This window comes from Thunnus albacares, chromosome 12, assembly GCF_914725855.1.
Source record: "Thunnus albacares chromosome 12, fThuAlb1.1, whole genome shotgun sequence".
NCBI lineage: Eukaryota > Metazoa > Chordata > Actinopteri > Scombriformes > Scombridae > Thunnus > Thunnus albacares.
Genome location: NC_058117.1, coordinates 33,365,284 through 33,388,704, shown reverse-complemented (window position 1 = coordinate 33,388,704; position 23,421 = coordinate 33,365,284). Strand labels below are relative to the sequence as shown.

Here is a 23,421-nt window from a genome sequence, read left to right as displayed (position 1 = left end):
ATTTCACTTACAGTAACGTAACGAGTTTAGTCGTCGTTAAGTCTCCACCGCTGTCCTCTGCTGCGCTGCAGACGTGCAGGGCTAAGCCCCGCCCACACACCGGACTAAGCCCCCCCCACACACAGGACTAAGCCCCGCCCACACATGTGACTAAGCCCCGCCCACACATTGGGCTAAACTCCGCCCACATATTGGGCTAAGCCCCGCCCACGCTGAGAAAGAGCAAAGACGCAGCGAGATGACGACTATGAATGACAGCCAAACGCAGTAGAGACTCTTTATTTATGGTATTTACCTAATTTATGTGCACTTATTTAATTTCAGCTCAGTGTGAGAGTCTCTGCTGCGTTTTGGTCGCGCTGCTCTCTGTGGTTCTCTGTGAGCGGGGCTGAGGTCTCTGTGGGTGGGGCTTATGTCTCTGTGGGCGGGGCTGAGGTCTCGGTGTGCAGCGCAGCAGAGGAGAGACAGTGAAGCTTTTTAAGGACTCGTTGATGACAGCTACACTCGTTATGTTACTGTAAGTGCAATAAAAGCCAAGAGGAATAATATAATTTAATCTGCACAATGGATGGACACACAACGGGGGGGGGGCACAGATTAAAATGTGCTATACTGGGATAGGTATTGTTATCGGGATATGAGATTTGTTCGTATCGCCCAGCCCTGTTTGTATTTTTATATTCTCACTTCGTGTTTTAATCCTTTATAAATGATCTCCTGGCTGTAAATCACTTTGTCAGATTCAGGGTATCTGAGTGGACGTTTGTCTCCGCAGTGAGATATCTGATGAGTCTGGATGATGTTTGACGGACTGTCGTGCTGCTGAGCTTTCCCACAGGATTAAATACAAGCGTATTCCAGTTGACATGCGGACGTACATGGCTATGTGGATTAGGATTAGGAAGGCAGACACACACACAGATCTGTGGGTCCCGTTAAATCAGGCCTCCGACTGAATTCAAGGTTGTGCTTTGTCCCGTTTTCCCAGAATGCCTTTCAGTAACCCCAGGAGAGCTGCAGGCAATTTGGTAAACAAACATTCGATGAAACATTTCGACATGTTTTCAGTTCACAGATGTCTGGTCGAGTGTTTCTGTGTCTGCAGTAGATTAGTCGATTAATCAGTTAGTCGCCAGCTGTTACGTTAATCGCCAACTGTTTGCATAATGGATTAATCAATTTGTTACATTTTTTTTAAAAGAAAAAATGTCCAAATTCTCTGATTGCAGCTTCTGAATGTGAATATTTTCTGGTTTCTTTAGTCTCTGTGACAGTAAACTGAAGATCTTTGTGTTGTGGACAAAACGAGATGTTTGAGGACGTCATGTTGGAAACACTGATCCAAACAACTAATCAATGTATTTAGATAATAATTGACAGATTAATGGATAATGAAAATAGTTGTTAGTTGCAGCTCTGGTCCACAGTGGAAGACGATCGCTCTCCAGTGACACCAGTTAATCAACCAGTCTGGTCAGACCACAACATCAAATAATAACTTTAATTGTACAGAATTTCACTACTTTTTAGTTTATTTAAATGTTACAAATGGCAGAATAATAGTAATACAATTTAAACTAATAGTAGTAGTTCTACCTAAAAGAGTTGTAAGATGTTTCTTAAAGGAATTCACAGAAGCTTGATGTCAGATATTTGGGTTTAGTTTATTCCACAGTTTCTACCTCGGCAGACTTTGTCTGAACCGTTGGTTCATTTAATACTGAAGTGTTCAAATGAAACAAACAAGACATGAAACTAACATGATGTTAGTGGAGCCACAGAGACACTAAATAAAAAAACAATATATATTAATACAGTCAGTCAATTCATGAATAAAAATAAGTGATGAACATAAAAACAGGACGAACAAAATCTTTGGTTGGTCCAGAAACTAAAGACGTGCTGATGCTTTCTGGTCTGAAGCTGCAGTAAAAGTACATAAGTATTATGAGCTTGATGTAGTAAAAGTATTGCAGTAAAAGTACATAAGTATTATGAGCTTGATGTAGTTAAAGTATTGCAGTAAAAGTACATAAGTATTATGAGCTTGATGTAGTTAAAGTATTGCAGTAAAAGTACATAAGTATTATGAGCTTGATGTAGTTAAAGTATTGCAGTAAAAGTACATAAGTATTATGAGCTTGATGTAGTTAAAGTATTGCAGTAAAAGTACATAAGTATTATGAGCTTGATGTAGTTAAAGTATTGCAGTAAAAGTACATAAGTATTATGAGCTTGATGTAGTTAAAGTATTGCAGTAAAAGTACATAAGTATTATGAGCTTGATGTAGTTAAAGTATTGCAGTAAAAGTAGTGGTTTGGTCCCTCTGACTGATATATTATTATATATGACATCATTAGATTATTAATAGTGAAGCATCAGTGTTAGAGCAGCATGTTACTGTTGTAGCTGCTGGAGGTGGAGCTAGTTTACACTACTTTATATACAGTTAGCTAGTTTAGTCCAGTGGTTCCCAACCTAGGGGTCGGGGCCCCTCCAAAGGGTCAGCAGATAAATCTGAGGGGTCGTGAGATGATTAATGGGAGAGGAAAGAAGAAAAAACAAAGTTCTGATACACAAATCTGTTTTCAGTTTTTGGACTTTTTCTCTAATCTTTGATTTTGGCTGAAATATTGGATCATTTGAACATTTATTGAAATGAAAGCATGTGAGAAGTTTAGAGGGAAAAATCACTATTTGGTGGAGCTGTTAACAACTCATAGACATGTGAAATGTGACCCCGACTACACACTGCTTTTTGTAAGACGTCAAAAGACAAAAAGGTTGGAAACCACTGGTTTCATCTTTAACAATGTGTTGTATTTTAAAAGCTTGTTATATTATCCATTGTGTCAAATCTTCATCTGAAAAGTAACTAAAGCTGTCAAATAAATGTAGTGGAGTAGAAAGTACAATATTTCCCTCTGAAATGTAGAAAGTAGCATCACATGGAAATACTCAAGTAAAGTACAAGTACCTCAACATTGTACTTAAATACAGAACTTGGGTGAATGTACGTAGTTACTTTCCATCACTGATCAGCAGTATCACATCATGTGTAGAGAGATAAATGTTTGGTTGACTCTCTTCCACCTCTGGAGTTTAAACTCCTTCAGCCTGTCGTCAGTTCTTCTTCTTCTTCTTCTTCTTCTTCTCTTCGTGCTGTTTGCGTTTGTCCCGTCAGCAGCAGCTCTGATGAATTAAACATTTAAAGAGATTGTAACTCAGAAATCAGCAGCAGCTGTGCACATGAATGGATTTAAGGATTAAATTTGTATCACTGAGTCCTCTGCTGCTCTCTGAAAATGTTTCCAGGCTTCACACAAACACAACTGCAAAATAGTTCTTTACGCTTTTAAAGACACATGAAACCTGAGTTTGGGACTCATTTAGAAACATTTCCAGTTATCACGTCATCCTTTTATAATGGGATCTGTGGATGTTTCTTTTATTTTTCTCACTTGCTGTTTTTCTCCTTTTTTTTGCCAGTTCTTAAAACACATGTGGAACCTGAACGTAGCTTCAGTAAGAGTGAAAGTGTTTGTGTGAACCAGTAGAAATGCATCATTTCATACAAACCTCAAACACAATGATGCTGTAAAAGTGGAATTTCAGCCAGGAAGTGAAATGTTAGCATCAAGCTAACAGATTAGCGCTTGCTGTCAGCTTGTTGTTGCTGCAGCTGATAAAAAAAGTTAAAAAAAAATGGAACATTTAGTTTGTAGATTATAAGATTTATTGTATATTGGGAACATAGAGCTGCTTCACAAACATCACAGTGTTGACAGAGCTGCTCACTGCAGGTCCGGTTGTGGGATAAACTTTCAGTGTGATTGATCTTTTTAAATGTCACAGCTGTCATCAAGCCGCATTTATGTTGATTCTGTCGGATGATGTCCGACAGATGGATGATAAATAAGAGATAATTTTATAAGTGCAGCAGCAGCTTGGGGGATGACTGCTGGTTTGGGTTAATTAGACATGATGAAATCACTCATTTATATTGGTTCAGTTGACTTTATTGGTGCTTCAGACGTTGATCTTCAGAGCTGAAACTGAGGATCATTTTCAGTATCAATGAATCTGTTATTGACTTGACTAATCGGTCAGTTGTTTGGTCCATAAAATGTCAGAAAAAAGGTGAAACGTGTTGATCAGTGTTTCCCTGTTGAGCTGCAGGTGGAAGTATAGTAACAAAAAGAGGAACTTTGGCACTAAAAAGACTGTAACGTTGAAAGATATCTACTGGATTTGACTCATTTGGACGCTGAAGCTTCATATTAGCTTCAGACTGTGGATTTTGTCCCCCATCACTTCCATTGTAAGGTCATTATGAAGGGATCTTCTAATGGTCAGTATGAACAGGAGGAATGATTACAGCAAGAAACACAGCTTTAATGTTCATTTGATGACTGACTGTTGGTTTAGCCTCACAAAAGAAACATAACAGGAGGTAAATATTCCCACTGTTTTATTACATTTTGTTTTGTTTGTTTATTACATTTTATAGACCAAACGATTAATCGATTAACCAAGAAGTTAATTGTTTGTTGCAGCCTGATGTTACAGCTGATCCTGATCCACCAGAGAGAGACTGTAGTTCATAAATCACTTCCTCCAGGAAATTTTGAGTTTATAATTAACAGGAATTCAAGAAATCTCCACAATATTTATGAGCTGCAGTTTAGTTAAATTACAGCAACTTTTCTGCATGAAACGTCTGAATCAGCAGCTGCTTGTGGTTTGGACCAATCGTGGCGTTTGGTGTGGCGGCAACTGACGACAAATCTCACCTGCCAACAAACACGATGCCATAGACGAGCAAAACTATTCCCAAACGTTCCCGAACGTTCCCAAATGTTCCCAGATGAGGTTTGATTCAAGCAAGCATCACCTACACACCTGGATCCTGCAGGTGGTCGAGGTTCGCAGCCGGACAGGGTTTATGCGCAGCTTCACAGAGAATAATTCACTACGATTCTGCCGTCGCAATAATTAACACGAGTTCAACAGATCTCTGCAACATTTATGATCTTCAGTTTTACTAAATTACAGCAACTTTTCTGCATAAACGTCTAAATCAGCAGCTGCTTGTGGTTTGGACCAATCGTGGCGTTTGGTGTGGCGGTAACTGACGACAAATCTCACCTGCCAACAAACACGATGCCATAGACGAGCAAAACTGTTCCCAAATGTTCCCAAATGTTCCCAGATGAGGTTTGATTCAGTGAGTCCGGAGACATAATCTGCCTCAAACATAAACATCCAACTAGATTTATTTTAATAACATTATTGATGATTTTATTTGCTGCTGATGTTGAGCTGAAAGTTTATTTAATAAAGGTTATAAATGGAACTCAAGTACAGTATTTTCTGTTTATAGAACGTTGAGTCCTCATGGTTCTCATGTTCAGCTGAAATATAGTTGTTTCTGTGATCTGCAGGAAGTCGTTACATACGACTCTTCACTGGTACCAGTTTAAATAAATCACATTATTTTCCCAGTTCCTGCAATTTTACCACAAAAAGAGCAAATTAAAACATCACAAATTATATGAAAATTTTTGAGAAAAGCTGCTGCAAAGTCAAACATTTACGGCCACAGTAATGACAGAAATCCTGGGTGAGATGGTGGTGAGTGATGAAGCTCCATCAGATGTGAGAATGTGTCTGACTCAGTGTTTGTGTCTCCAGCTGGTCGGCGAGCAGCAGGAGAGTCGACCTCTGCTGAGTCCCTCCATCGATGACTTCCTGTTGGAGAGCCGGAGCGACGCCCCCTCCACCCGACCCCTCACCTCCAACACAGCAGGTAGACTCCCGTAATTATACACACACACACACACACACACACTGTCCTCCACAGCTCTGCAGGATCCTCTGCTGCTCACAAACACCTCCATCCTCTCTGCTCTGTTTGCACCCTCCTGTTTTTATACTTGTGAATAAATTATTTTAATTGTGTCACGCAACTAGACAAGTTCATACAAGTCAGTGTCATGTACAATACATTATTATATATGACATCATTAGATTATTAATACTGAAGCATCAGTGTTAGAGCAGCATGTTACTGTTGTAGCTGCTTCTGTCAAAAAACCAGCTCGTAGATTTTTTTAACCATAAATTAGAAAAAACATTATTGGAGACTTAAAATGTCTCCAAGCAGCAACAAATCAAACTTCATCTTCCAATGAAACAGATACATCAGTACACTTCATTACACACTGATGTTACTTAACATAACGTAACATGTTGTAACATAAAGTAACTTGTTGTTACGTAACGTAACAAGTAACATAATGTAATTTGTTGTAACTTAACGTAACGTAACTTGTTGTAACGTAACGTAACTTGTTGTAACATAACGTAACATGTAACGTAATGTAATTTGTTGTATTTTGCAGGTGGTTCAAATTGTTCGAAAGAACTTCAGAAAGTGTTGAGTTGGTTTATTTGGTCATTTTTCTTTAACTGAGAGAAAATACTCGGTTCTCAGTGAGGAGTTTTATCTGTCGAACTACATTTTAGCATATTAGGTAGTTTATTAAAAACTCTATAACGAGCACATTTCCTGTAAACTACCACATGACATCATTCTGAGAATGAACAATTACACAGCAGAATCAACCTGATCTGCTACGACACTAAAAACTGAGTGTTTTTTGTCAGTTAACTGTCAAGAGTCTTGACAGTATGACGTATGAACCCAGATGCTCTATAATGGGAACTAAACTTAAACACTTTTTCAGTTTTTTTCTTATAATTTGTACCAAATGTCCTAAAAATTTAAATACCTGCAAATTACTCAAAAGATTTCCAGGAAATCTGTATAAAATCAGGAGACCTTTAAAATAAAGCGTTACCAAAATAAATTAATGTTAAAAAATATGAATGTGTTTGTTTCCTGAGAATAATAATCCTGTTTATTTTTCACCCTCTGTGGTCGGAGGCTGTACGTCGTGTTGAGACGGATCAGACTGATGGTCAGGCCTCCTGCTGGGAAATCACTCTTTATAAATTATGTGAAATATTGAAATTTGGGGCTAGTTGGACGTAGCAGATAAAAGTCTTTACAGCTGACTGTTTGCTGAATGAGACGCTGCAGGATGTGGATGAAGTTTTAAAACATGGTTTCAACAGCCTGCTGGAGGTCAGGAGGGAAAGATGCATTTATGAATAAAATGTCACAGATATGTTGTAAAAAGGGCAGAATAGCAGATCTTTACATACAGAGATAACAGAGCATATATATATATATACATATATTGTCTCTCCTGGACATTCACAGTGATGCAAAATAGAAATAGTTTTCTAGTAGAGCTGCACAAAGTAACGCTGCCTTTTTCTCTTTTTGTCAACATTATGTTGTTTGAATAAACTTTATTGAAACGTTCAGTGTGTTGATCCGTACGGGGAAAGAAAGAAAGTCTCAGGTTCTGTTTGTGTAGAAATGAAGATTAAAACATGATGAGCTGCAACTCAGCTGCAGTTGATTAATCAAGTCATTGTTTTATGTCAATTTTTAAGAAAAAAAGTCAAAATTCTCTGATTGCAGCTTCTATTTTCTGGTTTCTGTTGTCTCTATGACAGTAAACTGAATATCTTTGTGTTGTTGTCTTGGACTTTGGGAAACCATTTCCATAGTGCATCACAACTGGATCCCAGTTCATTTGAAGTTGTGTTTAGTCTCTGTGGGTGAGTCGGTTGGTGGTCTTCCTCTCTGTTCTGGTCCAGCTTCCTCTCTCTCTCCTCTAACTTTCCGTCCTTGGCCGTCCTCCTTCCTCCTCTCTGCCCATCTGTCACCTCCAACTCAGCAGGTACAGCAGCCATTAATTAACACCTCTGACCTCCTCTGTCCTCCTGTCGGCCCCCGTCCTCCTCACAGCGTTCATTAGGAGTCTTAAGCAGACTAACTGCTCTGTTTGTTTGTTTCTGTAAAAACCGTTCACGTCTCAGAAACTGAAACTGAGGCTAAACGTGGAGACAGCAGCTGAAATCTCATCTGTTCAGGTACAAACTGAAGATCATGTTTCCACAGTTTGATGATGACAAGTAAAGGTCACATGATGGAGCTCAAATCAGGCCCGATATGCACATAATACTGTATTTTATCATTTATTGTTGGGCTACAACTACCAATTATTTACATTATCGATTAATCTGCTGATTATTTTCTGGGTTAATCATCTATAAAACGGGTCAGCAGATAGTTTCAACGTGTTTTCTCAGGAGTTTTCATTAGTTTACGGTTGTATCTGACGGCTGGCAGCTTATTTTAATACTCATTTGGCTGAAAAGTTACTCAAACGTGAACATATGTTCTGTGTTGGACTTGGAGACGTTTCTTTACTGGTTACCAGCAGGTGATAAACAGCAGCCTGCTGCATTTATGGTTGATGGAAAGTTCTGTTGTTGTTGTTGTTGTTGCCTTACAAAATCAACATCAGCACACCGTTTCTGTTTGACTGACGCCTGTTGTGTTTGTGTTCTGGTCCAACAGGCTAAAGTTGTGGAATTACAACAGTGTTCACACATTAAAATGTAATTTCAGCAGCATCACTGTTCAAACAGCAGCAGAACCTGAAGCCTCTAAACAGACCATGAAGTTGCAGCTGCAGATTGTCTGATAACGCTTCGATGTTGTCGGATATTAATCCTCTGTCCTTCCATCCTGCAGTCCTGTCCACAGCTCTGGACCTGGTGGACCTCAGCGAGCCGGGGGAGAGCAGCAGCGGCGGCAGCAGCAGCGGGGGCAGCAGCGGGGGCAGCAGCATCGGCAGCTGCGGCAACAAGGATCGCAGGAGGAGCCCTCTGAGGAGGAAGGGCAGCTCGAGGAGCCCTCGGCGCCGGATGAGACCCGACGAGACGGAGCTGATCCAGGTGGAGGTGGAGCAGCTTCCTGCCAGTCCCAGAACACCTGAGAGGATCTCTCTGGACTCAGGTACCACAGCCTGGGAGGACACAGTATCAACATACTCAGCTGCTTCGTAACCTTCACGTGTTCCTTCAGAACCACAGATCCTCATCAATCATTGATAAATGGGTGATTAAACCATAATGAAGCTTTCAGAGAGCAGAGACAGTGTGTTCTTTAGGTTTTCACTATTTATTTATAGACAGTCAGACAATAATATGGTCCGATGTTACATAAAACAGGAGAACATAACAAGCGTTATTGTATGTGAAGAATGAAACATACAAATGTAAAAATCAGCTGCACAAAAAGTTGAAATATTTCCATTTTTGTATATTCTGGGTCACTTTAGGAAACGTCACACAATTACAGGAGAAAAGAAAAGTGTTTAGTTTGCTTTTACTGCTCTCAAATGTAAAAATGGGTCAAATTTGACCTGAACAGTATGTATTAAAGAACATCACCTGCATCGTTTTCACTCTGCAGGTCATTAGAGCCAAATCTAACAACTGAAATGTGTCTGTTGCTCCGAGTATCAAACGGACACATATTGTGTGTTTTTAAATGCTTCGTTTAGAGCAGCGGTTCCTGACAGAAAGAACATTTTTGTCACCTCCGCTATTGGTCCATCCTCAACACTTTCAAACATTTGATTTAACAAAACTCTTTATTTAACATTGATGTGTTGAGTAGTTTGACTTAGTTTGTTAAAGCTCCACTAATTCATACTATTATATGAACATTAAATTAATTCTAATATGTGTCTGGAAGCTAAAAGGAGGGTTTAGAGTCATCAGGTGGAAACAAATATCATGCTAATTTACAGTTTGTTTCTGCTGCAGCCAAAAATAAAGTAACAAAAAGACAAAACAAAGCAGCTTTAACCAAAATAAAACTATAAAGGACCGAGACTAGAACCCTGAGGAACTCCACAAGTAATAATTTACACTGTCAGTGGGATGATGAAGCTCTGTGTCTGCTGTCTGCTAACATGTTAGCCACAAATGCTTCATAAGCTGATTATATGTCAGATATTGAGTTCACAGACAAATGGACAAAAAGTCAATAAATGAAGCTTTAAAGGTTCCATACTGGTACAGATACTGAACATTTTTTAAAACTTTTTTTGTTTTTGTACCACTTTGATTTAATGTGAAGTTTATTTTTCTGGTCTGAATGTTGGTTTTCTGCCAGAACCAAACAAACATCAGAGTAACAGACTCCAGGTCAGACAGTTTGTTTTTAGCGTCTCTGCTTCTCCTCACGTCCTCGCTCATTTAGTTAAAAGCTTTGAATCCAGTCAGTTGTGAGTAAAAACCAGTCGAGGCCGACTTTAATCTGAGCTTTCACTCTGATGAGAATTTAACTCCCTGCTTCACCTCTTTGTCCTTTTACACCCAGACAGCAGGGCAGGTTTTTATAGTAATGAAAGCGTCAAACATTTAAGGAAAATTCTTGTGTTTTATTTTGATAGTTTTGTCAACGTCTGTCTCCTTCTTGTTAAACGGTTGATGGACAGTGAAAACATCAGATGATGGAAAATAAGTCCAGAGACTTTATGGTTCTACCAGAGTCTAACGTGTTGTATTTTATATACATTACAGTGTGATATATTCATATTTAGCTCCCTCCAAAGCTTCATAGAGGCAGAACTCAGTTTGAACTCAGTGGTAACATGTCTTCACAGAGGTGTTTGAAGTAGTAAACGTGTGTTGTTGATGTGCTCACAGTCAGTCTGTCGTCTCCTCTGGACAAATGGGACGAGGTGAACCTGGACGTGGAGGACGGCGGCTGCAGGAGGAGATGCGAGAAGAGATGCACCTCCCACCATTCCTCCAGTGAACTGCTGTGGTAAAAACACACAAAAAATACACTTTTACCTTCATCCTGCTTCATCAGAACCAACAGCCAGAGTCAAAGATGACACCTGCATCAGTGTTTAAGCGTCCACAGAGTCTGCAGGGACGAACATGAGGACCTCAGTTTGACTCATCTTCATCTTTCGGAGGCTTTTTCACATTAATTATAATTATTTGGTCCATGAAATAGACCAAAAAGCAGTGTGTAGTCGGGGTCACATTTCACATGTCTATGAGTTGTTAACAGCTCCACCAAATAGTGATTTTTCCCTCTAAACTTCTCACATGCTTTCATTTCAATAAATGTTCAAATGATCCAATATTTCAGCAAAAATCAAAGATTAGAGAAAAAGTCCAAAAACTGAAAACAGATTTGTGTATCAGAACTTTGTTTTTTCTTCTTTCCTCTCCCATTAATCATCTCACCACCCCTCAGATTTATCTGCTGACCCTTTGGAGGGGCCCGACCCCTAGGTTGGGAACCACTGGACTAAACTAGCTAACTGTATATAAAGTAGTGTAAACTAGCTCCACCTCCAGCAGCTACAACAGTAAAACGTTTTCAGTCTCAGGAGAGTAGTTCTGTGTAGTACATTGTAAAGAACTTCAGTATAAAGTCAGAGGTTGTTTATCTGCAGCAGTGAAGCTGTAAACAGAACCGCGTTCCTGCACATGCTCAGTGGCGTCTGCCGTACACAGAACTGCTCTCCAGAGACTGAAAACTAGATGCTGTTATTAGTCTTTGGAGTCGTTTCTAAACAAACTAACGTGACCAAACTCTTCATGATGAAGGATCATGTGACCCAGTGCAGCGATGTGACTCACTGACGTGTTTTTAATCAGATATATCAGCTTTGATACACACACGGTACTGGTCAGTAGATCAATTCATTGTTGGTTTGGAAGACAAATATAGAAAATCAGCAGACTGATCCTTTAATGGCCCTCAGGACCAACTTTACTGCTGCTCAGACTGTAAGAACAGTGTGTTGTGTCTGTAATGAACTCCCAACGCTGCTCTCCGCTGTGTTTCAGGTCTGCAGAGTTTAAAACGGATCCAGTGATGAAGACGTCCTTCGACATCCACAGCTTCGACGATCTCGACTTCATATCATCAACACAGGTCACACTGCAGTACTACTCACAGTACTACTCACAGTACTACTCACAGTACTACTCACAGTACTACACAGTACTACTCACAGTACTACTCACAATACTCACACTGCAGTACTACTCACAGTACTACTCACAGTACTACTCACAGTACTCACACTGCAGTACTACTCACTATGGGGTTTGAACGGCACACTGAGTGCAGAGGGACAGTGTGTAGTTCGGGGAGCGTGGGATAATAGAGCGCTCCCTGCAGAAACAGCTGGTGGTTAGTTCAGGCGTCTGTTTTAAAGTCTATTTGACTTTGGTCACAAGTTTTTTTGGCGTCTGTGGGTTTGTTTTACCTGATGACTGCTGGCTGACCTTCCTGTGTGTGTGTGTGTGTGTGTGTGTGTGTGTGTGTGTGTGTAGGACTGTGGGGCGTCCAGACAGTGCAGACGGACTCGTTCCCTGCTGGCCAGAAACGAGTCTCTGGAGGACGAGTTTGTCAGAGCGAAGGCTGCTGTTGAGGTACAAACACACACACACACACACACACACACACACACACACACACACACACACACACAGCTGGACAGACATAAACAAACTTGATCAACTTTAAACCTGCATTAACTGATGTTTTGTTGTGGCAGTGAACGCCACACTGACACATTCAGGCTGATGTGTTGAACTTGTTAGCAAACAGTTTATTTCCACATCCAGCAGTTACGGAGCAACATTATCACTCATGTGGAGTCGTGTTGAATGTAGGTCATATATGAGACTCATATTGACATGGTTCAGTGTGCCGTACACTTCCTGAGGAGGTCATTACCTCTGATGTCATCACCAGTAAACCTCCATAAATCCACAGAGAAGATACAGGCTGAAGAAGTTTCCTTCAGTGTGACAGTGATCAGTGATAGTCGTCTGTGAGCTGATTCACACGACTGTTAATGGAGACAAGTCAGAACATCTTGAGATTAAAGTTATAATGTCTGACAGTCTGAAGTCTTGCTCTCCTGATGCTTTCATGTTTTTTCGACATGTTGCTGTTTGCATGTTTCAGATTGCAAAAACATTTTTTGCAGTAGAAGAAAAAAACTCAGAGATCCACTTAAAAATACAAGGACGTTGCTCCAGACAGATAATTATTACAGAACAATGAGCCTCGTCCAGAATATAATCAGCTGTTTCCTTTAAAAACTGCACATCCAGCAGCTCTGCGCTGCTCTCAGGTTCTCCTCCGTCATCATGAACCAGCTCTCACATCTCATCATCAGCTGATCCGCAGCATCCTGCTAAACCTGCAGTTTGTTTCACTGCACTTTGATTCAGTAGTTTATTGTATTTTTGTTTAAATGTGACGAGACACGTAAAAGACGTTAAATCAGTTGAACACATCAGTCATTTAAAAGTGTAAAACAAGCATTAATTCATTTGTTTTGTTGTTATAAATTATAGTTTTTAATTAAAATGTGATTTCTTATGTTTTAGAGTCCGTCAGCGTCATACGTCGGAGGCTTCACTTCATATTTTTATTGATATTATCCGAATGTTTTACAGGACAATAACAGGAAGGATTATTCAGATGAGACTAAAATAAAATGACCTCAATAAAGAAACAGATTTAAAAATAAAAAAATCAGATCAGAGGAAGAAGATTATGTGATGATGCAGAAACAGCAACAACATGAAGACTAAAGATAGAACGAGCAGCTGATTATATAAAGATGATATGAGGCTAGAAACCTGCACTGAGCATGTGCGGTGGACAGTCAGCCGGTCGGCTGTAAGCCCCTCGCCGGACGCAGCTTCGAACAAACAAAAATTAAATTACTCAGATTGTCAAAACAAGAAAAATCATTGAGCTGTGCAGCGTATGAATATTTTACTATGCAGACAAAACAACGTCTGGCGGATGAGGAGCCTGCTCAGAAACATCACATCACCATCATCATCCAGCAGGCTAACAGGCTGAGACACTGGTACCAGTTATATCAGGTCATCTGACACCAGTCACAGAGGTAACGTGGCCTCTTAAAGAAAGTCATAAATAATAAAAGTAAAAAGCCTGTTTCCACTGGGCGTACGGAGCACGCACATTCATGAAGCAAGTTGAATTTTAATGAAGCTGCGTATCTGCAGAGGATTCAAGCCGCCTCCAGCTCCGGAGATCCGGTCCGTGTTACTGGAGACACTTGAGCTCCCTTATTTTATTTCTCAACATGCAGAATTTAATCAGCACGTTTATTTACAAGCTGTTTGCAGGCAGGTTTCTGTCTGTCTGTGTTGTTTCAGGGAATAGAAAGAGAACAGACTGAAGCATGTTAGCTGATCAGCTGTTTCTGATGAAATGAGCCGTCACATCCTCCGCTGGGAGAGACCTTCTCCTGGTTTCACCCTGCAAGCAGTGGAGTCTAAGTCATTAGTAAGCGTCTATGCAGTAGCTGTGCACGTCCCATAACATCCCTCTGATAAGCTGTACCAGTTTAAGTGAAGGCTAAAATAAACAGGGTGGACATGTTTCATATTTAACACACACACCTGCGCCTGAGCAGTCCTATGACGACTGCTGTCAACCACGTCTTTAAAGAGCGGCCACCGTCTCCGAGCAGAGCGCCGTCCCTCCTCACGCTCTAACCAGTACACTCTCCATCAAGATGTCATGGGCAGACCCGTCCCCCCTACACCAGTACAGCAAGTAATTACATGTCTGCATCGCACACAAACCTGAGCATTAATTGAGTGTTTACAAAAAGATACTCGTTCTTAGATGGTGTCTGGATGCACACGGGTTCCATCAATACAGACAAAAACACCAGCTGAAATACCAGCTGATATCCACCGAGGAGGAATCAGACAGCAGCCCGTTACTATCACTTACATGTTATAACTGCGGTGATAACTCATCAATTTATCCAAACAGATCCCAATTCAGATCCACCATTAGATTCTGATGTCTTCATTAGTTTCCGACCAATTCTGGATCTTTGATACCAATATTGGTATTATTATTATAAATAATCTGATAGTAATTAATCAGCTGATATTATTTGTTCTTACTGAACGTTGTCTGTGAGTCAAGTTGCATCTGAAGTAAGTTTTGGAGAAGCAGGGTGTTCTTGGCCTCATCCTGGTGAACCTGTAATGTGCTCATTACTGCCCCCTGAGGCCAGCGGGCAGAAAACACTCACTGGACCACAAAGAACTCATTCAATACTGGAAAAAGACGAGAGACACAAAGGTGAAATTTCTGCTTTTCAGAAAGTGTTTTTTGGTTTGACAAGAGGAAAGACTTCAAGGATGAAGACTAACTGGTTGGTGCTAACACCACCCGTCAAAGTGGATGCCCAGTAACATTAAAAGTGGATACTAGTGGGCAATTTAGCAATATCATCAACTAATATAATGCTAACTATTTCAACTTTGTATCCATTAATTTTTGCTAATTATTTCAAACTATTTGAACTATTTGGACAGTACTGCTCAGTGCTAACTGGTTTTCATGTTAGGTCATATATTTCGTAGTAAGTTGTGGTGTTTTAACAGGACTCTCCGACCCGTAACTGAACTTGTAGCTGTCGTCTCTGGTTTTCCTCCTGTTCCCGCTGTTCTCCAACAGAGACAAGTTCCAGGAGCTAAAAATCAGCACCGTTAGGAGGTGGGATTAACTTCAGCTCCAGGCACTCGTAGGGCTGTCACCTGTGATTGGTCAAGCAGCTGTGTCATCACATGTCAACAACAACAAACACAACACAGCAGTAACCACCACCATAAGTTCTCAAAGGTTCATGTTATGAGTCATTAAGTCCCAGTAATGGAGTGGGTGTGGGTTGGTTCAGGATGTTTCAGGACAGTTCAGGATGTTTCAGGATGTTTCAGGACAGTTCAGGACATTTCAGGACAGTTCAGGACGTTTCAGGATGTTTCAGGACGGTTCAGGACATTTCAGGATGTTTCAGGACGTTTAAGGATGTTTCAGGACAGTTCAGGATGTTTCAGGACGTTTCAGGATGTTTCAGGACGTTTCAGGATGTTTCAGGACGTTTCAGGATGGTTCAGGACGGTTCCGGACGTTTTGGGACGTTTCGGGACAGTTCGGGACGGTTCGGACGGTTTCAGTATGTTTCAGGGTGTTTCAGGATGTTTCAGGGTGTTTCAGGATGTTTCAGGATGTTCAGGATGATTCAGGGTGTTTCAGAATGTTTCAGGATGGTTCACGATGTTTCAGGATGGTTCAGGATGGTTCAGGACGGTTCAGGACGGTTCAGGACGTTTCAGGATGGTTTCAGGACGTTTCAGGATGTTTCAGGATGGTTTCAGGATGTTTCAGTGTGTTTCAGGATGTTTCAGGATGGTTCAGGATGTTTCAGGACGTTTCAGGGTGTTTCGGGATGGTTCGGGATGTTTCGGGATGTCTCAGGATGGTTCAGGATGTTTCAGGATGTTTCAGGATGGTTCAGGATGTTTCGGGATGGTTCGGGATGGTTCAGGATGGTTCAGGATGGTTCAGGATGGTTCAGGATGTTTCAGGATGGTTCAGGATGTTTCGGGATGTTTCGGGATGGTTCGGGATGTTTCAGGATGGTTCAGGATGGTTCAGGATGTTTCAGGGTGTTTCGGGATGTTTCAGGATGTTTCAGGGTGTTTCAGTGTGTTTCAGGATGGTTTCAGGATGTTTCAGGACAGTTCAGGATGTTTCGGGATGGTTCGGGATGTTTCAGGATGGTTCAGGATGGTTCAGGATGGTTCAGGATGTTTCGGGATGTTTCGGGATGGTTCGGGATGTTTCGGGATGGTTCAGGATGTTTCAGGATGGTTCAGGATGGTTCAGGATGTTTCAGGATGGTTCGGGATGTTTCGGGATGGTTCGGGATGTTTCAGGATGGTTCAGGATGGTTCAGGATGGTTCAGGATGTTTCAGGATGGTTCAGGATGTTTCAGGATGGTTCAGGATGGTTCAGGATGTTTCAGGGTGTTTCAGGATGGTTCAGGATGTTTCAGGATGGTTCAGGATGGTTCAGGATGTTTCAGGGTGTTTCGGGATGTTTCAGGATGTTTCAGGGTGTTTCAGGGTGTTTCAGGATGGTTTCAGGATGTTTCAGGACAGTTCAGGATGTTTCGGGATGGTTCGGGATGTTTCAGGATGGTTCAGGATGGTTCAGGATGGTTCAGGATGGTTCGGGATGTTTCGGGATGTTTCAGGATGGTTCGGGATGTTTCAGGATGGTTCAGGATGTTTCAGGATGGTTCAGGATGGTTCAGGATGTTTCAGGATGGTTCAGGATGTTTCGGGATGTTTCCGGGATGGTTTCGGGATGGTTCGGGATGTTTCAGGATGGTTCAGGATGGTTCAGGATGTTTCAGGGTGTTTCGGGATGTTTCAGGATGTTTCAGGGTGTTTCAGGGTGTTTCAGGATGGTTTCAGGATGTTTCAGGACAGTTCAGGATGTTTCGGGATGGTTCGGGATGTTTCAGGATGGTTCAGGATGGTTCAGGATGGTTCGGGATGTTTCGGGATGTTTCAGGATGGTTCGGGATGTTTCAGGATGGTTCAGGATGTTTCAGGATGGTTCAGGATGGTTCAGGATGTTTCAGGATGGTTCAGGATGTTTCGGGATGTTTCCGGGATGGTTTCGGGATGTTTCGGGATGTTTCAGGATGGTTTCAGGATGTTTCAGTGTGTTTCAGGATGTTTCAGGACGGTTCAGGACGTTTCAGGACGTTTCAGGGTGTTTCGGGATGGTTCGGGATGTTTCGGGATGTTTCAGGATGGTTCAGGATGTTTTAGGATGTTTCAGGATGGTTCAGGATGTTTCGGGATGTTTCGGGATGGTTCGAGATGTTTCAGGATGGTTCAGGATGGTTTCGGGATGTTTCAGGATGGTTCAGGATGGTTCAGGATGGTTCAGGGTGTTTCAGGATGTTTCAGGATGTTTCAGGGTGTTTCAGGATGTTTCAGGATGGTTCAGGATGTTTCAGGGTGTTTCAGGATGTTTCAGGATAATGATGAGGATGATGATGGCAGTGATGATGGTGTTTTTTGTTCGGTGAGTTTGGAGGTGCTCACAGCGAGTTCACAGCTCAGTGATTAAAGTGCAGATTTTCTCCGTCAGACATGTAATTTTCAGACACTCGTGTCGATGAGTTCATGCTGTTCTGCTCTTGAATCCTGTCAGCTCGGCTCAGTGAACCAATCACTGTCTGGTCTGATTGACGAGCCGCTGAGTAAAAGCTCTTCCTGCTCTCTTGTTTCTCATCACAGCCGACATTTTCTGAATTTAGCTGCAGGTGTTTTAATCCACAGCGACTGACAGACAGAGATCAGAGAGTCTGACATTCAAACATCAGGACATAAAGGACACAGACTGAAATATGAGTTTAGGATAAATTGATCTGAATTTGTTTTGTGTTATAGAACAATGAAGCTGATATTCTAGTTACTTTATCTTTCTAATAACCTCAGTGTCCCTGATAACAAAATCATGGAAGCCTGGAAAACCTTTTGTTAGTTATTACATGATATTGCAAAGTATTATTGATGCTAATGATGATAAGATGATGAACATGTCGTGCATACAGCTCACAGCTTCATTATAAATGAATATTAACCACAGGCTGAACTCCTTAAGTATCTGATTTTAAGACTAAAACCTCAGTTTCTTCTTCAGACCTTTTTTCAAGCTGCAGAGAACAACTGAAAGAGAAGAGCATCATGTTTGATGCCACAGCCTTTTTAAAAGCTTATTATCATCAGGAGTTAGTTTCAGCAGTGAGCTGCTCTGTGAGTTAACTGACAGATGGAAACATGCGACATGTCGGCCTGTTTGAACCAATATGATGACAGAAAAAATAAAACCATCAGCAGAGAAAGACCCTATAAAAGCTCATCAGATGGGCTGTAGTGATGTCAGCTGGTGTCGTAGTACATTCACTCAAGTCCTGTACTTCAATACAGTTTAGAGGTACTTGTACTTTACTTGAGTATTTCCATGTGATGCTACTTTCTACATTTCAGAGGGAAATATTGTACTTTCTACTCCACTACATTTATTTGACAGCTTTAGTTACTTTTCAGATGAAGATTTGACACAATGGATAATATAACAAGCTTTTAAAATACAACACATTGTTAAAGATGAAACCAGTGGTTTCCAACCTTTTTGTCTTTTGACGTCTTACAAAAAGCAGTGTGTAGTCGGGGTCACATTTCACATGTCTATGAGTTGTTAACAGCTCCACCAAATAGTGATTTTTCCCTCTAAACTTCTCACATGCTTTCATTTCAATAAATGTTCAAATGATCCAATATTTCAGCAAAAATCAAAGATTAGAGAAAAAGTCCAAAAACTGAAAACAGATTTGTGTATCAGAACTTTGTTTTTTCTTCTTTCCTCTCCCATTAATCATCTCACCACCCCTCAGATTTATCTGCTGACCCTTTGGAGGGGCCCGACCCCTAGGTTGGGAACCACTGGACTAAACTAGCTAACTGTATATAAAGTAGTGTAAACTAGCTCCACCTCCAGCAGCTACAACAGTAAAACGTTTTCAGTCTCAGGAGAGTAGTTCTGTGTAGTACATTGTAAACTTCTCAAAAGAACTTCAGTATAAAGTCAGAGGTTGTTTATCTGCAGCAGTGAAGCTGTAAACAGAACAGCGTTCCTGCACATGCTCAGTGGCGTCTGCCGTACACAGAACTGCTCTCCAGAGACTGAAAACGTGATGCTGTTATTAGTCTCTGGAGCCGTTTCTAAACAAACTAACGTGACCAAACTCTTGATGATGAAGGATCATGTGACCCAGTGCAGCGGTGTGACTCACTGACGTGTTTTTAATCAGATATATCAGCTTTGATACACACACGGTACTGGTCAGTAGATCAATTCATTGTTGGTTTGGAAGACAAATATAGAAAATCAGCAGACTGATCCTTTAATGGTCCTCAGGACCAACTTTACTGCTGCTGACTACTGCTTTTTTCTTCTTTCCTCTCCCATTAATCATCTCACCACCCCTCAGATTTATCTGCTGACTCGTTTTTACATCAGATTTGTTCACATTTAGTCAAACAGTCTCCATTAAGCATCATGTGAAGCAGCTGCAGTCTGCAGTGAAACATGATTACTGTTATACTGAAGGAAACTTCTGCAGCCTGTTTGTTTCTTCTGGTTTCTTAAATGGTTTTATGGAAGTTTCCAGTCGTTAAGTTTCCATCCAATCGTAGCTCAAGTTTTATAAATTAGAACTGAATTTAAGTCATTATCTTATGAAACAATTCAAATGTACACAAACACTTTTACTCTGTTATTTATATTTCAACGTTTGGTTTTTCTTTTTTATTGATATTTATTGAACAAATTCTCCTGATTATATGATTCATGTTGTTTCATCCACATTTATATATTTACACATTATAAAGATATTAGATCATATTATATATTTATATATTAGATCTCAGGTCCATTAAAGATTTATAGATTTAACACCAGGAAATAACAAACCGCTGAATTAACAGAATGTTGGAAACGTGACTTTGACAGCCGGCCGTCAGCAGCTGGAGGTCACATGATGAATTATTGATCGCTCAGAGAAGAGCGATCAATAATCAGAGTGTTTGCTGTGTTTTCAGTCGGACACTGAGTTCTGGGACAAGATGCAGGCGGAGTGGGAGGAGCTCGCCAGGAGGAACTGGCTGGAGGAGACGGAGGGTCAGCGGCCGATCCCGCCCGCCGTCTCACCTGCAGAGAAGGTAAAGAAACTCTCTGATGATGTCAATCAATCAATCAATCAATCAATCAATCAATCAATCAAACTTCATGTATGTAGCACCATACAGCTACATAAAGGTAAACATGGAGACTGATGAGCACCAAAATAAGTCAAAAGCCAAAATTATTCAAAAAGTTAAATTAGAAAAAAGATAAATATTAAAAGATAATACAATCAATAAAAATAACAATCAATAAAATGATAAAATACTACACAAAATAAATAGATTATAATAAAATAGTAAAATGTTAATAAAATATAATAGAGTACAATAAATAATAATGATGATAATAAATAAAAGAGGTTTGTAATAATAATAAAGACTAAACATTAGTGACGTCAGAACTGTGACGTCCAATCAGATCACGCCTGACGGCAGCGTGAGAGACGAGACGCTCCGAGTGCCTTTAACGTTATGTCATATTTCACTTCCTGTGTTCGACTCCTCCTTTATAACTCTCACTTTTTATTTCCAAAGAAAGAAGGCCGTTATTAATAATGACAGATTATTTCTGTCAGCATTAATCTGTAATTTTAATCCTCTCGCCTCAGCATCAGTAATCCCCCATAATCCCTCCTCCGCTCAGGTGTTACATCACCGCGGCGACGGAGGTGAAGGTGGTCTGATGTCGACACGTTATTAAACATCTGTTCACACCTGTGACAGATCACAGACCAGAAACACAAACAGCATTTATTAATGTCTCAGATCTCCTACGTACAGTGAACGTTTCATCAAGCGTCTGGTTAGTTCAGGTGTCTGTAATGACAGCGGGACAGTGGGGCGTCTGTGGTTAGTTCAGGTGTCTGTAATGACAGCGGGACAGTGAAGCGTCTGTGGTTAGTTCAGGTGTCTGTAATGACAGCGGGACAGTGGGGCGTCTGTGGTTAGTTCAGGTGTCTGTAATGACAGCGGGACAGTGGAGCGTCTGTAGTTAGTTCAGGTGTCTGTAATGACAGCGGGACAGTGGGGCGTCTGTGGTTAGTTCAGGTGTCTGTAATGACAGCGGGACAGTGGGGCGTCTGTGGTTAGTTCAGGTGTCTGTAATGGCAGCGGGACAGTGGGGCGTCTGTGGTTAGTTCAGGTGTCTGTAATGACAGCGGGACAGTGGAGCGTCTGTGGTTAGTTCAGGTGTCTGTAATGACAGCGGGACAGTGGGGCGTCTGTGCTTAGTTCAGGTGTCTGTAATGATAGCGGGACAGTCAAGCATTCAGTCAGTATCAGTGTGTTGCTCTGTGGCTCTGCAGTCATGTGACCTGCGTGTTTTGTCCTTGAGGTGTTCAGGGAACATATGGCTTCTGTCAGAGCAGCAGTTTCCTCTCTTTCTGTTCAGTGAATTGTTGAACATTAATCTGAAACTACAACAGTAAAACTGACAGACGTGAGTTCATGCGTGAAATAAAAATAAAAAGCAGAGTTCCTCTGTTCAGTTTTTATCAGAAGTGAGATGAAGAGAGTTGTGCTGCTTTTCTCTGCATGTACTGAATGTTGGGATATAATATAATAAGACATTTCAGGTACTTCTGTAATGTAGGACAGCTGTGCTTTATTGATAATATCTACAGAAATGATCATATTTACATTTTTTAATTGATTCTCATTGTAAAATTTCTTGATTCTTTTTCAATTAAGACGATCATTTGAAACAGATTTCCACAGATACACAGAGAGACAAATGAGCTGCTGGATGTTCATGAGAAAATAAAATGACAGTTTACATTTTTCCATAAAAATCGAGTTGTTTTTTAAATCTTAAAATAAATAAATACAAACCAAAAACCTTCAGCAAGACAAGTTTATTAGCAGAACATCTGTTTTACAGAAAAGCAACAAAGTGCTTTAAATAATGTTTTAAAAACATTAAACAGGAAGTGTATCATATACAGGACATAAATACACAATAAAAGCACAGAAACACATGAAAAAGAGAATAAATACCAGACGGCTCAGAGACAAACCTGCTGGAAATAAGCGTGAACGTGTTTTTTAAGTCTGCTTGTTTTTAAGACGCCAGTATTTAAGGTCAAGGGTCAAGGTCACTTTTATTGTCTCCTCAGGATAAACAACAACAACAACAACAACAACACAATGAAACAAGTGAAGAAAAAACATAATAAATCAGACGATGTGCAGACGCTGAACTAAGATAAAAGATTAGTACAAAAATATTTACTCAAAGCAAACACACCTTATTAAATAATTATTAATAATAAACAGACTTTAGTCTTTTTATTGATTTAATTTGAACTCCATGATTACACAAAGACCAGAGCTGCAACAATTAGTCAATTAATGAACAACTATTTTGATAATTGATTAATAATTGATGACAGTAAACTGAACATCTTTGAGTTCTGGACAAAATGAGACATTTGAAGACGTCATGTTGGACTTTTAGAAACACTGATTCATGTTTTTCACCATTTTATGCACCAAACAAATATTTTCACTCTTGTTTGTTGAGCTGAAGTACGTTCAGTCATTGATTTGTATATATATATATAACATGTCTGTGGGACTGTTGTTGCTTAGTTACGGGGAGGAAAAAAACTAAATTTGGTCTTTTCCATCATAATTATAACTGATGTTATTGTTATGTGTAGTTTGACTTAATGAGATCATGTAAATGTTGAATAAAAGAGGCTCCAGGATCGAGCCTTGAGGAACTCCGTCAGCAGGTCTACACAGGTCCTGGTCTTCAGGCTGAAATAATCCTCGCAACTCTCGTCCAGATCATTTGGTTCCTTGAGGCAGTTTGATAATTAATTATTGA

The 23,421-nt window shown here is 40.4% G+C and overlaps 1 protein-coding gene across 2 annotated transcripts in view; it reads left to right on the top strand.

The window, feature by feature from the left end:
* Window positions 1–23,421, top strand: part of pex5lb (peroxisomal biogenesis factor 5-like b) — a 57,516-nt gene that overhangs the window by 23,681 nt on the left and 10,414 nt on the right. For both annotated transcript variants that reach the window (XM_044368757.1, XM_044368756.1), the window contains 6 exons: window positions 5,696–5,810; window positions 8,679–8,942; window positions 10,646–10,766; window positions 11,810–11,897; window positions 12,302–12,400; window positions 20,508–20,627. In XM_044368757.1, the coding sequence (XP_044224692.1) occupies window positions 5,696–5,810; window positions 8,679–8,942; window positions 10,646–10,766; window positions 11,810–11,897; window positions 12,302–12,400; window positions 20,508–20,627 (807 nt within the window). The remainder of the gene's footprint in view (window positions 1–5,695; window positions 5,811–8,678; window positions 8,943–10,645; window positions 10,767–11,809; window positions 11,898–12,301; window positions 12,401–20,507; window positions 20,628–23,421) is intronic.